The sequence below is a fragment of the Oncorhynchus kisutch genome, linkage group LG22, assembly GCF_002021735.2.
Source record: "Oncorhynchus kisutch isolate 150728-3 linkage group LG22, Okis_V2, whole genome shotgun sequence".
Lineage (NCBI taxonomy): Eukaryota > Metazoa > Chordata > Actinopteri > Salmoniformes > Salmonidae > Oncorhynchus > Oncorhynchus kisutch.
This window is the reverse complement of record NC_034195.2, coordinates 24,171,232-24,187,570: the sequence shown is the minus strand read 5'-3', so window position 1 is coordinate 24,187,570 and position 16,339 is coordinate 24,171,232. Positions and strand designations below refer to the sequence as shown.

The following is a 16,339-nucleotide window of genomic DNA, read 5'->3' as shown; positions in this document are numbered from 1 at the left end:
CTGTACACAGCCCATCTGTAAATAGCCCATCCAATCTACTACCTATCTTTTCCCCATATTTGTTTTTTCTGCTCTTTTGCACACCAGTATTTCTACTTGCACATCCTCATCTGCACATCTATCACTCCACTCCACACATCTATCACTCCACTCAATTGTAATTACTTTTCCACTATGGCCTATATATTGCCTTACCTCCTTACTTAATTTGCACACACTGTATACAGATTTTCTATTGTGTTGTTGACTGTACGTTTGTTTATCCCATGTTGTAACTCTGTGTTTTTTTCCGCTTTGCTTTATCTTGGCCAGGTTGCAGTTGTTAATGAGAACTTGTTCTCAACTGGCCTACCAGGTTAAATAAAGTATATTTCAATACCATACATTTCAGTAGAAATAACCCTTCTGCTTTCACTAGTATTCTTCAACATTGGGACACGTCTCCAGTCTAGATGACTTAACAAATGATGAAGCATATATTATGTTGATTAAATTGCTATACCATGTGCAAGGAAAAATGGACCGAGCTCCAGTAAATGTCCTGGACAACAATACATATGAAGTAAAACCCTGGAACAAAATCATATTTTCCCTCTTAAGTAGTATATCATGCTGTAAACATATTCAACTTGTTTGTTCTCTAAGTTGTGACTGGCCCATCCAGAAAGAAAAAAGTGCCCATGTACGTGCCATAGAGACTGTGAAACAGGAAATTGTATATGATGCAAAACATTTACTGCAATACTGCTGGATTAGTCAAAGTGTGCCCTATTCCCTGAACCCATCTGCTGAACAAAAAACCCAGTGTCTGAACTTGTATCAGAGGGGCAGACGGCTGACACAAACTATAGTAAATACCTGGGCTCTCATCCTTTTTTCAGTATTGAAGTAAAATATTGAAGTAGGCAGAGACACACATGGGCGCGCATGATGAACACACACACACAGAGAGACTGACTGTGAGCACACCTTTGTTCTGGATCTCCACAGAGTGTGATGTCAGAGGTCAGAAAGGATAGTGAATAGGAGGTGTGTGTGAGCGTGTGTTGGAGCACAGGAATGGGGCCATTCCTCTCCAGTATAAATACGGGGTCCTGGTGGGGACAGTGGTAGAAAAGTGAGGCATACACCTTCAGGGCTGTTTGAAAAGGCACAAGAGGAGTCAAACTTATCATAAAAGGAGGTAACACGGCAGAGAAGAAAAGGAGGAGATATTCACAACAAAGACTGGAAAATGGCTGACCAAAACGGTGAGTGATTTATCATTATCACACTGCTTTTTCAAATATTACTTGCAGTTTCCATATCTGTGAAAAATGTGCTACCATATAAATCAACTGTGCTGCCGTATGAATTCACAGCAGTGTGTCGAGATCCCTCATTCTAATTTAAGCAATGCATACCAGGAGAGTACGAGACCAATATAGGCGTGTATGCACTATTCATAAAAATATGAGGATGGGCAGATGTGCTATCTGAAAGTTTATCCTGAAATGTATATATTTCTAAATTTATACCGAATATACAGTAGATCAGTGTTTCTCCTAGTGGAAAAAGTTGGTCTGTCTCTGTATGTGTTATAAGTCCATGGCACACAAGATTTCCTGCCAAAATAGATTAGCAAAAAGTAATCAACTTAAGGGCATTTCATATTTTTTTCACACAACTTTTAACCTAAATCCAATAACATGATGAAATGTTTTGTGGATTTCACGTTGAATTCATGTCAGTTGACAACTCAACCAAATGTAAATCAAAACTACATGTTGAACTGACGTCTATGCCCAGTGGGTATAATCAGCGCAATGACTGGAAGTCTACAGATACCTTAGGGTATGCTACATAAAAATGGTATCCACGAGTACATCTGACACTGTATAAAAATAAGTAAAAAAACATATTGATTGCCAAAATCTCAATCTCTAATGTTTTCACACAGTACATCATGCTTAAATGGAGTTGCCTACATACAGTTGCTTCTATAAATATGAAGTGGGGTCCTTGACTTGGTGACTCATAACGATAGTCAGGCTCCAATTGATGACTTGTGCAACATGGGACCATTGCGATTGATATGAATAAAATAGAGATCTGTCTAGAAATATGAATATCTACTAATTACTGTATGGCCTGGTTACCGCCAAGATTCCCTCATGAACTCATTATTCCTAACTACACAGTAGAAGTGACTGGGCCCTATGTTCTTCCTTTTATTGTGTTCCAGGTGTATTCATGGGAATGGACCTGCGTTGCCAGGTGAACAACCATGCCCATCGTACAGGGGAAATGGACCTGGAAAGGCTGCTGGTTCGTAGGGGGCAGTCCTTCTCCCTCGCTCTGCAGTGCTTCACACCCCTGCCCCCTAACCACAAACTAGCCATGATCCTGCATCTGGGTGAGCAACTCAATGCCAAGGACCATAAGCTTGAGTCAGCTATAGATTGGACACTATTGCACAGTGGGAGGAGGAGTCAGTTATGATTGACAGATATAAAACGAAAATGGTCTGGTAAAATAGCTTTGACTGACTGTATATGAGTTTTTGTTTGTTTGCGTGTTTAGGTAAGGAGAGTGGGGTGGTGGTGAAGGTTTTGGATGCCCGTGCTGGCAGTGACAAGTGGTGGTTCCGCCAGCAGAGGGCTCAGAATGAGGTGCTGCTGACGGTCCACAGCCCAGCTGACACCCCTGTGGGAATCTACAGCGTGACATTGCTGCTCCTCTCCCCTGATGGACACATCCTGGAGCAGACCACACCAGAGACCTTCTACCTGCTCTTCAATCCCTGGTGCAAAGGTGAGCTCTGACACATAAACACATAAATTAGTAGAATCAGTTGAAACGGCCCTGTTTTATTTGCTCTTTTGGTGAGGGGAACCAATAAGGGCTCAGGAAGGTGTCATCGGTATTCATTACTTTTGCACTCTTTGGAGGTCTGAGTCAGGGGACTCAACTTCTACTTCTGTGTGTTTGTCTCAGTCTGTCTCCCCCTGTGTTTACTTTTAAATAAGTTTGAGCTCAACATGTAATTATTCGAAGGGATAGATTAATGTCAAAGTTGGTGAAGAGAAAGCTGTCAGTTATGTGATACAATATCAAATCAATATGATTGCTGTTGCCCCATATGTTTTCTCACTCAGTCTTTCCTCTGCTGGGTCTTTGTTTTTCTCCCCCCCCCCCAGCTGACTCTGTGTACCTCCCTGATGAGGAGCTGCTAGAGGAATACATCCTGAATGAAAATGGCCTCCTTTACCAGGGCTCCTGGGACCAGATCTCCTCACTGCCCTGGAACTTTGGACAGGTAGCAAACAGCACACCTCTGAAGGATGGACAGCTAACCCACCTGAGACAAAATTGATATATAGAGTGCAAATCTTTTGATCACAACCCATCGATCCACTGAGAACAAGAACTCAGTGTTGTGTTGCCTAAATCACTGTTCTAGCTGAGGCATTTTTTCAAACAGAAAGATAAACAACAGGGCATGTGGGAGGGTGTTGGCAGCCAGTAGTTTCTGGTGAGTCTGATGGCTTGATGGTGGCCTGTGTGAATTGTCACAGTGCCTCAGCTGGCTGAAGAAATGTCTTTGGTGGATGTAAGGCATTTCTACCCTGGCTATGTGAAAATCCAGGGTTTGTCTCATTTCAGAGAGAGAGACATAGTCACATAGACATTGAGAGACGGACAGACAGCCTGCATGGTTGATTGTCTCCATCTAGTGAGGAGGAAAGTACATATTCACAGTCACTGGTTTGAGATGTGCATACCTCATAATGAGCTCAATGTGTTCTCATAATATTTTAACATATCATTTTTCATAGTTTGAACAAGATGTGGTGGATATCTGTTTTGAAATCCTGAACAATTCACCTGCTGCACTGAAAAACCCAGAGATTGACACAGCCAACCGAGCAGATCCAGTGTATGTGAGCAGGACAATTACTGCAATGGTAAGGTTCACCATATAAAGTAATTATTTCTACATCTAGGGGAATAGATGGCGCCGGAGAAGATGGCTGACATTTTACGTGTTCCTATCCAATTGTGTTATTTTTTTAAATTTGCGTTTGTTTTTTATATTTTTAATTTTTTTATTTTGTACATTATATTTCTGCTACCATCTCTTATCAGAACTGTGATACTGGCAGAATAATTTTTTCCTTTAACGAGTCCGACGTGAATGGTATACTGCTTTCCCGGGAACAGGCACAGATCCCCATCATTTGCGTTAAGGCGGAGAAAAAGGTGCGGGAGGTCGAATAAACTCCCTCTGCCTTCCATTCTGCTAGCAAACGTGCAATCTTTGGAAAATAAAATTGATGACCTACGCAGAAGATTAAACTACCAACGGGACATTCAAAACTGCAATATCCTATGCTTCACGGAGTCGTGGCTGAACGACAACATTATCAACATACAGCTGGCTGGTTATACGTTGTATCGGCAGGTTAGAACAGCGGCGTCTGGTAAGACAAGGGGTGGCGGACTATGTATTTTGTAAATAACAGCTGGTGCACAATATCTAAGCAAGTCTTGAGGTTTTGCTCACCTGAGATACATAAGCTGTAGACCACAATATTTACCAAGAGAGTTTTCTGTATTTCTGTAGCTATCTTACATACCACCACAGACTGAGGCTGGCAGTAAGAGCGCACTCAATGAGCTGTATTCCGCCATAAGCAAACAGGAAAACGCTCACCCAGTGGCGGCGCTCCTAGTGGCCGTGGACTTTAATGCATGGAAACTTAAATAGTACTCACCAAATTTCTATCAGCATGTTAAATGTGCAACCAGAAGGAAAAAAATTCTGGACCACCTTTAGTCCACACACAGAGATGCACACAAAGCTCTCCCCCGCCCTCCATTTGGCAAATCTTACCATAATTCTATCCTCCTGATTCCTGCTTACAAGCAAAAATTCAAGCAGGAAGCACCAGTGACTCGATCAGTAAAAAAATGGTCAGATGAAGCAGACGCTAAGCTACAGGACTGTTTTGCTTGCACAGACTGGAATATGTTCCGGGATTCTTCCAATGGCATTGAGGAGCACACCACATCAGTAATTGGCTTCATCAATAAGTGCATCGATGACGTCATCCCCACAGTGACCATACGTAACTACCCCAACCAGAAGCCATGGATTACAGTCAACATCCGCACTGAGCTAAAGGCTAGAGCTGCCATAGCCATGAAGTGCTTTGAAAGGCTGGTCGTGGCTTACATCAACACCATTATCCCAGAAACCCTAAACCCTCTCCAATTTGCATACAGCCCTATCAAATCCACAGATGATGCAATCTCTAATGCACTCCACACTGCCCTTTCCCACCTGGAAAAAGAGTACACCTATGTGAGAATGCTGTTCATTGACTACAGCTCAGCATTCAACACCATAGTGCCCTCAAAGTTCATCACTAAGCTATGGACCCTGGGACTAAACACCTTCCTTTGCAACTGGATCCTGGACTTCCTGGCGGGCTTCCCCCAGGTGGTCCTCAACACAGGGGCTCATCGGGGGTGTGTACTCCCTGTTCACTCAAGACTGGGCCAGGCATGACTACAACACCATCATTAAGTTTGCCGATAACACAACAGTGGTAGGCCTGATCACCGACAACGACGAGACCGCATATAGGGAGGTGGTCAGAGACCTGGCCGTGTGGTGCCAGGACAACAAACTCTCCCTCAACGTGATCAAGACTAAGGAGATGATTGTGGACTGTAGGAGAAAGAGGATCAAGCACACCCCCATTCTCCTCGACGGGCCTGTAGTGGAGCAGCTTCAAGTTCCTTGGTGTCCACATCACCAACAAACTAACATGGTCCAAGCACACCAGGTTCTACAGCTGCACCAGCTGGTTGCATCACTGCCTGGTATGGCAACTGTTTACAGAGGGTAGTGCGTACTGCCCAGTACATCACTGGGGTAAAGCTTTCTGCCATCCAAGACCTCTATACCAGGCGGTGTCAGAGGAAGGCTCTAAAAAATGCCAAAGACTCCAGCCACCCTAGTCATAGACTGTTCTCTCTGCTACCGCACGGCAAGCGGTTCCGGAGGGCCAAGTCTAGGTCCAAGAGGCTTCTAAACAGCTTCTACCCCCAACCCATAAGACTACTGAATATCTAATCAAATGGCTACCCAGTCTACTTGCATTGCCCCCCACCCCCTTTTTACACCGCTGCTGCTCTCTGTTGTTATCATCTATGCATAGTCACTGTAATAACTCTACCTACATGTACATATTACATCAATCAATCTAACCGGTGCCCCCGCATATTGACTCTGTACCGGTACCCCCCTGTATATAGTCTCGCTTTTGTTATTTTACTGCTGCTCTTTAATTACTTGTTACTTTTATTTCTTATTCTTATTTGTACTGCATTGTTGGTTAGGGGCTCGTAAGTAAGCATTTCACTGCGAGGTCTACACCTGTTGTATTCAGTGCATGTGACTAATAACATTTGATTTAGTTAATAATCTCACAGTAATGAACTTACTTCCTCTACATCTGTGCAGGTGAACGCTAATGATGACCGTGGCGTGGTGTTGGGTCGCTGGGACGGGAAGTATGACGATGGGGTGTCGCCCACACGCTGGACCGGCAGTGTGGCCATCCTCAGGCGATGGCGCGAGGCCGGGGCACAGAGGGTGCGATACGGACAGTGCTGGGTGTTCTCAGGTGTAGCCTGCACAGGTGAGGCACACATACCGCGCCCTGAGACAGGATGGCTCTTTTCTTTTCAACTACAAATTTCCAACACTCCCTGGCTCTATATTTTCTTTGACGTTTCATTAGGGCTCCAGTAATATTCAGCTCTGTAATTCTTGACAGACTATATGCTATTTGCTCCTTCCGTTCACCCATCATCCCACAGTTCTTCGCTGTCTGGGCATACCTACTCGCCCTGTTACAAACTACTCCTCTGCCCATGACACTGACGGCAACCTGAATGTGGACTATCTGTACGATGAGCAGCTGGAGAGTGTGTCTGAAGGCAGGAAGGACATGATCTGGTAAAGCTCAAAAGCTACATTTCTGTCTCGACAAAGTCAGCACATTCATCCGTTTTTTTTATAGTGGCCTCCCTCACATCAATACTGTAAATGCTTTGTGTGTGTAGGAACTACCATTGCTGGGTGGAGTCCTGGATGGACAGGGAGGATCTTCCTAAAGGCTATGATGGGTGGCAGGCTCTGGATCCCACCCCACAGGAGAGGAGTGATGGTACGGCCCCACTTGATATTCATGATCAGTCTGTCTCACTAAGGAAAAGCTCCTTTAAAACTCTGTTATTGGGTTCTTCATAACCTCACTCTCTTCAAATCCCCCCACTATCGTTCCCTTGTCTCTTAGGGGTGTACTGTTGTGGGCCCTGTCCAGTCAAGGCGGTGAGGGACGGTGATGTGGGGATGAAGTATGATGCAGCCTTTGTGTTTTCTGAGGTGAACGCAGACCTGGTCACCTGGATCGTCTACCCAGATGGCCAACGCTCACAGGTTTCCCTCAACCAGAAAACTGTGGGCCGAAACATCAGCACCAAGAGTGTGTATGGAGACTACAGAGAGGACATCACTAAACATTACAAATACCCTGAAGGTATTCACTTCCTTTCGTTAAGCACAAATATTCACACCTGCTTAAATATTAGCACAGATGGGAACCGGACAGAAAGTTCAGTGTACAGTACCGTTATACACAACAAATACCTCAAGGGAACGGTGTTACTATAAACACACGCATAACATAAAAACACATTTTATATAACAGTATGACATCCTCCTTTCTACCAGGTTCAGTGAAGGAGCGTGAGGTGTATGAGAAGGCAGGACGTCGGATAACGCAGCTGAATGGGGCACCAGGGCAGCTGGAGCTGAAGATCAAACATGCCCAGGCCATCCTGGGGACAGACTTTGATGTGATAGTGGAGGTGCACAACGTGGGTGGTGAGGACACCCCGGCCCAGCTCACTGTGACCTCCAACGCAGTCACCTACAACAGCCTTCACAGGGGGGAGTGCCAGAGGAGGACTGCCAGCCTGACCGTGCCAGCCCAGAAAGGTGGGCCTCCGCTTGTCACATACACCATATAGGTGCCGTAGGCGAGAGGAATCAAGACTCAGAACTGGTGTCAGTCCCTGTGTTAGATTTGTTTTTTTACTTGCACTGGGTGAGTCTGACCTACAACATCCCTGGGTTTCTTGTATTTTTAGGAACCGAGTAAACAGAGCAAAACATACCACACCGAAGTGAAAAGAATACAATAACATACTTTTTCCTCTCATCCCTATTATGCTCACAGCTCATAAGGAAGTGATGCGTCTACGGTACGATCACTATGGGGCCTGTGTGTCTGAGCATAACCTGATCAGGGTCACAGCACTGCTCCAGGCCAGCAGCCAGCCCGATGTCATTCTGCAAGAGGTCAACATCCCACTAAGCATGCCACAGCTCCATGTCAAGGTACTAGGCTATACTGTATATAATTGTAAATAGCTGGTGAATAATTGCTTGATGAATTGCGTGCCACTGTTTGCACTTTGCACAATTGTCAAGTTTGGCCATTTCTGCAGGGAAAGCAGTTGAAATATGCTGTAGGGGCTTGTTTTAGATACAGTGCCTTGCGAAAGTATTCGGCCCCCTTGAACTTTGCGACCTTTTGCCACATTTCAGGCTTCAAACATAAAGATATAAAACTGTATTTTTTGGTGAAGAATCAACAACAAGTGGGACACAATCATAAAGTGGAACGACATTTATTGGATAATTCAAACTTTTTTAACAAATCAAAAACTGAAAAATTGGCGTGCAAAATTATTCAGCCCCTTTACTTTCAGTGCAGCAAACTCTCTCCAGAAGTTCAGTGAGGATCTCTGAATGATCCAATGTTGACCTAAATGACTAATGATGATAAATACAATCCACCTGTGTGTAATCAAGTCTCCGTATAAATGCACCTGCACTGTGATAGTCTCAGAGGTCCGTTAAAAGCGCAGAGAGCATCATGAAGAACAAGGAACACACCAGGCAGGTCCGAGATACTGTTGTGGAGAAGTTTAAAGCCGGATTTGGATACAAAAAGATTTCCCAAGCTTCAAACATCCCAAGGAGCACTGTGCAAGCGATAATATTGAAATGGAAGGAGTATCAGACCACTGCAAATCTACCAAGACCTGGCCGTCCCTCTAAACTTTCAGCTCAGACAAGGAGAAGACTGATCAGAGATGCAGCCAAGAGGCCCATGATCACTCTGGATGAACTGCAGAGATCTACAGCTGAGGTGGGAGACTCTGTCCATAGGACAACAATCAGTCGTATATTGCACAAATCTGGCCTTTATGGAAGAGTGGCAAGAAGAAAGCCAAATCTTAAAGATATCCATAAAAAGTGTTGTTTAAAGTTTGCCACAAGCCACCTGGGAGACACACCAAACATGTGGAAGAAGGTGCTCTGGTCAGATGAAACCAAAATTGAACTTTTTGGCAACAATGCAAAACGTTATGTTTGGCGTAAAAGCAACACAGCTCATCACCCTGAACACACTATCCCCACTGTCAAACATGGTGGTGGCAGCATCATGGTTTGGGCCTGCTTTTCTTCAGCAGGGACAGGGAAAAAATTTCAGTCTCTCGATGTGCAAAACTGATAGAGACATACCCCAAGCGACTTACAGCTGTAATCGCAGCAAAAGGTGGCGTTACAAAGTATTAAATTAAGGGGGCTGAATAATTTTGCACGTCCAATTTTTCAGTTTTTGATTTGTTAAAAAAGTTTGAAATATCCAATAAATGTCGTTCCACTTCATGATTGTGTCCCACTTGTTGTTGATTCTTCACAAAAAAAAAAAGTTTTATATCTTTATGTTTGAAGCCTGAAATGTGGCAAAAGGTCGCAAAGTTCAAGGGGGCCGAATACTTTCGCAAGGCACTGTATACTGAAATAATCCTCTGATGATGCCTGCACTGTCCATTTTCTTGCTTCAGGTAGTGGGAGATGCAGTTGTATCTCGGAAATTAATTGCACACATCAGCTTCACCAATCCCCTGCCTATCACCCTGAGAGGGGGAATGTTCACAGTGGAGGGGGCAGGTCTGACTGCACCACGGGAGCTCCAAGCACCGTAAGTATCTCTGTGTGTTGTATGTGAGGGGACACATTCTTCATTGACTGTCAGCATGTTTGCCAATAAGTGTGTTCAGAGAGAATGTTACATCAGTATTACAGCCATGTTATTACTGTAAGTATAGAGGTGTAAAGTGCTATTTAAGCATAGAGGGGCGGCAGGGTAGCCTTGTGGTTAGAGTGTTGGACTAGTAACCGAAAGGTTGCAAGTTCAAATCCCCGAGCTGACAAGGTACAAATCTGTCTGGGCTCTTTAAAGATTCCACACCCTGTGCAGCAGCAGATTTAGGACAGCAGCTCAGAGAGCTCTTAGCTGCCATGGTAAATTCCTCAGCAAGGACATACTCTTGCAATGTGGTCAGACTATAAAGAACAAGATCTGCTTTTCTCTCACTCCACCGCCCCCAAAGACAAAGAAAGAGAGCCAGACATACCCTCCTTTTGCCAGGCCAAAGACGACTAACCTATCAGCCCAACATGGCTCTCCCGGACCACAAGCCAAATGTTACCACACATAACCTCCAACAGGAGACGCCAATGTAAACATAAACCCTCAGACTAAACACAGGATTATTTCTCTGCCCGTCATTGACGTGAGGCTGGGGTACATTGAACATTCTTTGAATGTTCAGACTGTGATTTATTATTAAATCATGATCCAGACTGTTTTGCTAAGAAAGAACCTAACAAAAAACATCATTCTTGCTGGATGAACCAAGCCTACCTCATCTTTTGGTCAGTCATCTCATATTGTTCAAGTGTGATTAAAAAAAAACATGCTATGGCACACTGTCATAGCAGCACGTAGTAGCACATAGTGTAGTAGCACATATCAGCACATAGTGTAGTAACACAGTGTAGTAGCACATAGTGTAGTAGAACATACTGTAGTAGCACATAGTGTAACAGCACATTGTAGCACATACTGTAGCAGCACAGTGTAGTAACACAGTGGAGCAGCACATAGTAACACATAGTGTAGGAGCACATAGTGTAGCAGCACATAGTGTAGTAACACATAGTGTAGCAACACATAGTGTAGCAGCACATAGTGTAGCAGCACATAGTGTAGCAACACAGTGTAGCAGCACATAGTGTAGCAGCACATAGTGTAGCAGCACATAGTGTAGCAACACATAGTGTAGTAACACAGTGTAGCAGCACATAGTAGTAACACATAGTGTAGCAGCACATAGTGTAGCAGCACATAGTGTAGCAGCACATAGTAACACATAGTGTAGGAGCACATAGTGTAGTAACACATAGTGTAGCAGCACATAGTGTAGCAGCACATAGTGTAGTAACACATAGTGTAGGAGCACATAGTGTAGTAACACATAGTAAGACATAGTGTAGTAACACATAGTAAGACATAGTGTAGTAACACATAGTAAGACATAGTGTAGTAACACATAGTGTAGCAGCACATAGTGTAGCAGCACATAGTAACACATAGTGTAGGAGCACATAGTATAGCAACACATAGTAACACATAGTGTAGGAGCACATAGTGTAGGAGCACATAGTGTAGTAACACATAGTGTAGGAGCACATAGTAACACATAGTGTAGCAGCACATAGTGTAGCAGCACATAGTGTAGTAACACAGTGTAGGAGCACATAGTGTAGTAACACATAGTAACACAGTGTAATAACACATAGTGTAGCAGCACATAGTGTAGTAACACAGTGTAGCAGCACAGTGTAGCAGCACATAGTGTAGCAGCACATAGTAACACAGTGTAGCAGCACATAGTGTAGTAACACATAGTAACAGTGTAGCAGCATAGTGTAGCAGCACATAGTAACACATAGTGTAGTAACACAGTGTAGCAGCACATAGTGTAGCAACGCATAGCAGCACATAGTGTAGCAGCGCATAGCAGCACATAGTGTAGCAGCACAGTGTAGCAGCGCATAGCAGCACATAGTGTAGCAGCACATAGTGTAGCAGCGCATAGTAGCACATAGTGTAGCAGCACATAGTGTAGCAGCGCATAGCAGCACACATCAAATCAAATCAAATGTATTTATATAGCCCTTCGTACATCAGCTGATATCTCAAAGTGCTGTACAGAAACCCAGCCTAAAACCCCAAACAGCAAGCAATGCAGGTGTAGAAGCACAGTGGCTAGGAAAAACTCCCTAGAAAGGCCAAAACCTAGGAAGAAACCTAGAGAGGAACCAGGCTATGTGGGGTGGCCAGTCCTCTTCTGGCTGTGCCGGGTGGAGATTATAACAGAACATGGCCAAGATGTTCAAATGTTCATAAATGACCAGCATGGTCGTATAATAATAAGGCAGAACAGTTGAAACTGGAGCAGCAGCACAGTCAGATGAACTGGGGACAGCAAGGAGTCATCATGTCAGGTAGTCCTGGGGCATGGTCCTAGGGCTCAGGTCCTCCGAGAGAGAGAAAAAAAAAGAGAGAATTAGAGAGAGCATATGTGGGGTGGCCAGTCCTCTTCTGGCTGTGCCGGGTGGAGATTAAAACAGAACATGGCCAAGATGTTCAAATGTTCATAAATGATCAGCATGTTCGAATAATAAGAAGGCAGAACAGTTGAAACTGGAGCAGCAGCACGGCCAGGTGGACTGGGGACAGCAAGGAGTCATCATGTCAGGTAATCCTGGGGCATGGTCCTAGGGCTCAGGTCCTCCGAGAGAGAGAAGGAGAGAATTAGAGAACGCACACTTAGATTCACATAGGACACCGAATAGGACAGGAGAAGTACTCCAGATATAACACACTGACCCTAGCCCCCCGACACATAAACTACTGCAGCATAAATACTGGAGGCTGAGACAGGAGGGGTCAGGAGACACTGTGGACCCATCCGAGGACACCCCCGGACAGGGCCAAACAGGAAGGATATAACCCCACCCACTTTGCCAAAGCACAGCCCCCACACCACTAGAGGGATATCTTCAACCACCAACTTACCATCCTGAGACAGGGCCGAGTATAGCCCCCATAGTGTAGCAGCACATAGTGTAGCAGCACATAGTGTAGCAGCGCATAGTGTAGCAGCGCATAGCAGCACATAGTGTAGCAGCACATAGTGTAGCAGCGCATAGTGTAGCAGCACATAGCAGCACATAGTGTAGGAGCACATAGTGTAGCAGCGCATAGCAGCACATAGTGTAGCAGCACATAGTGTAGCAGCACATAGTGTAGAAGCGCATAGCAGCACATAGTGAGGCAGCACATAGTGTAGCAGCGCATAGCAGCACATAGTGTAGCAGCACATAGCAGCACATAGTGTAGCAGCACATAGTGTAGCAGCGCATAGCAGCACTTGGCAGCACATAGTGTAGCAGCACATAGTGTAGCAGCGCATAGCAGCACATAGTGTAGCAGCACATAGTGTAGCAGCACATAGTGTAGAAGCGCATAGCAGCACATAGTGAGGCAGCACATAGTGTAGCAGCGCATAGCAGCACATAGTGTAGCAGCACATAGCAGCACATAGTGTAGCAGCGCATAGTGTAGCAGCGCATAGTGTAGCAGCACATAGGAGCACATAGTAACGCATAGTGTAGCAGCACATAGAAACACATACTGTAGTAGCAAATAGCAGCACAGTGTAGTAGCACATAGTAACACATAGTGTAGGAGCACATAGCAGTACATACTGTAGTAGCACATAGTAACACATACTGTAGTAGCACATAGTAACACATAGTGTAGTAGCACATAGTAATACATACTGTAGTAGCACATAGTAACACATAGTGTAGTAGCAGACTCCAGTCACCCAAGGCTCCAGTCACCCAAGTTATAGTTTGTTTTCTCTGATACCGCATGGCAAGTGGTACCGGAGTGCCAAGTCAACAGCTTCTACCCCCAAGCCATTAGACTGCTGAACAATTCATAAAAATCGCAACCGGATGATTTACATTGACCCCCCCCCCCCCCCACCACTGCTGCTCGTAAAGTAATTTCCTCACCATTTTAAATAAGCATGTCCCTTTAAAAAAAATTGAACTAGGAACAGATATAGCCCTTGGTTCACTCCAGACCTGACTGCCCTCGACCAGCACAAAAACATCCTGTGGCGGTCTGCATTAGCATCGAATAGTCCCTACGATATGCAACTTTTCAGGGAAGTCAGGAACCAATACATGCAGTCAGTCAGGAAAGCAAAGGCTAGCTTTTTCAAACAGAAATTTGCATCCTGTAGCTCTAACTCCAAAAACTTTTGGGACACTGTAAAGTCCATGGAGAACAATAGCACCTCCCAGATGCCCACTGCACTGAGGCTAGGAAACACTGTCACCACCGAGAAATCCACAATAATCGAGAATTTCAATAAGCATTTCTCTATGGCTGGCCATGCTTTCCTCCTGGATACCCCAACCCTGGCCAACAGCTCTGCACCCCCGCAGCTACTTGCCCAAGCCTCTCCAGCTTCTCCTTCACCCAAATCCAGATAGCAGATGTCCTAAAAGAGCTGCAAAACCTGGACAAATCAGCTGGGCTTCACAATCTGGACCCTCTCTTTCTAAAATTATCCGCCGCCATTGTTGCAACCCCCATTAACAGTCTGTTCAACCTCTCTTTCATATCGTCCGAGATCCCTAAAGATTGGAAAGCTGCCGCGGTCATACCTCTCTTCAAATTGGGTGACACTCTAGACCCAAACTGTTACAGACCTATATCCATCCTGCCCTGCCTTTCTAAAGTCTTTGAAAGCCAAGTTAATAAACAGATCATTGACCCTTTCGAATCCTTTGGCCACCGTTCCTTCCAGTTCTCTGCTGCCAATGACTGGAACTATTTGCAAAAATCACTGCAGTTGGAGACTTATATCCTTCACTAACATTAAACATCAGCTATCTGAGCAGCTAACCGATCGCTGCAGCTGTACACAGCCCATCTGTAAATAGCCCATCCAATTTACCTACCTCATCCCCACAGTTTTTATTTACTTTTTTGCTCATTTGCACACCAGTATTTCTACTTGCACATCTATCACTGCAGTGTTCATTTGCAAAATTGTAATTACTTTGCCACTATGGCCTATTTATTGCCTTACCTCCTCTCGCCATTTGCAGACACTGTATATAGACTTTTTTCTATTGTTATTGACTGTACGTTTGTTTATTCCATGTGTAACTGTGTTGTTTGTGTCGCACTGCTTTGCTTTATCTTGGCCAGGTCGCAGTTGTAAATGGCCTACCTGGTTAAATAAAATAAAAAATACTCGCTGTTTGTTTGTTACCTATGCATAGTCACTTCGCCCCCACCTACATGTACAGATTACCTCAACTAGCCTGTACCCTGACTCAGTACTGGTGCCCCCTGTATATATTCTCGTTATTGTGTTACTTATTATCACTTTTTATTTTAGTCTACTTGGTAAATACTTTCTTATTCTTGAACTGCACTGTTGGTTAAGGGCTTGTAAGTAAGCATTTCACTGTAAAATCTGTACTTGTTGTATTCGGTGCATGTGGAAAATACTTTGATTTGAACCACAATTTACATTCGAGGATCATACCAAGGCTGAGTTAAGAGAACCATGCTTTATTTTCTCCTACAGAGCCAACATTGGCCCAGGGGAAGATGTGAAGGTCAAGTTGTCCTTCAAGCCCACCCGTGCTGGCCTGAGAAAACTGATGGTTGACTTTGATGCAGACAGACTGAGGGATGTTAAGGGGATTGCCACTTTGATTGTGCGAGACAGATTAACTGTGAATTAAGAACGTATATATTTCATAGGTATATTTTTTACATGTAAACATATCCCTGTGAATGCAATATAAAAGTGAGGTGCAAAATAACAGTTTGGTTTGTCATATTATTATTATTTTATTTTTTTACCTTGTCCAAAGTAGTTAAGATTAGCAAAGAAAGGTGGGCCTCTAAATCCAAAACTATATAGCACACTATTTAGAAGCACATATTGCCTAGGACCAAGAAGCATGGAGGCAGCCTTTAGTTATTATGCCCCCAGCCTCTGGAATAGCCTGCCAGAGAACCTGAGGGGGCCAAAACTGTGGACATGTATTTTAAAGAGATCATAAAACATATTTTTTGCTTTGCCTTAGGGTGCGTTTTAGTTTGTGTCATTCCTTTTGATTTTTTGATTTTTTATACTTGTTTGTTGTGTAGTAAATATTTCAGTGTTTATTTTCATAGTTACATTTTTTTTATCCTGTAAAGCACATTGCGTTGCATTCAATGTCTGGAATGTGCCATATAGATAAGGCTTGATT

At 44.2% G+C, this 16,339-nt stretch overlaps 1 protein-coding gene across 1 annotated transcript; it reads left to right on the top strand.

Annotated features, from left to right (window-relative positions):
• Positions 1 to 582: 582 nt before the first annotated feature.
• Positions 583 to 16,120, top strand: LOC109867311 (protein-glutamine gamma-glutamyltransferase 2). The gene is made up of 13 exons (XM_020456412.2): positions 583 to 1,250; positions 2,225 to 2,395; positions 2,563 to 2,793; positions 3,180 to 3,298; positions 3,819 to 3,947; positions 6,515 to 6,692; positions 6,874 to 7,012; positions 7,120 to 7,223; positions 7,353 to 7,595; positions 7,790 to 8,056; positions 8,298 to 8,458; positions 9,979 to 10,115; positions 15,664 to 16,120. The coding sequence occupies exons 1-13, from the start codon at positions 1,235 to 1,237 to the stop codon at positions 15,821 to 15,823; spliced, it is 2,055 nt and encodes a 684-aa protein (XP_020312001.1). The 5' UTR covers positions 583 to 1,234; the 3' UTR covers positions 15,824 to 16,120.
• The last annotated feature ends 219 nt before the right edge of the window (positions 16,121 to 16,339 follow it).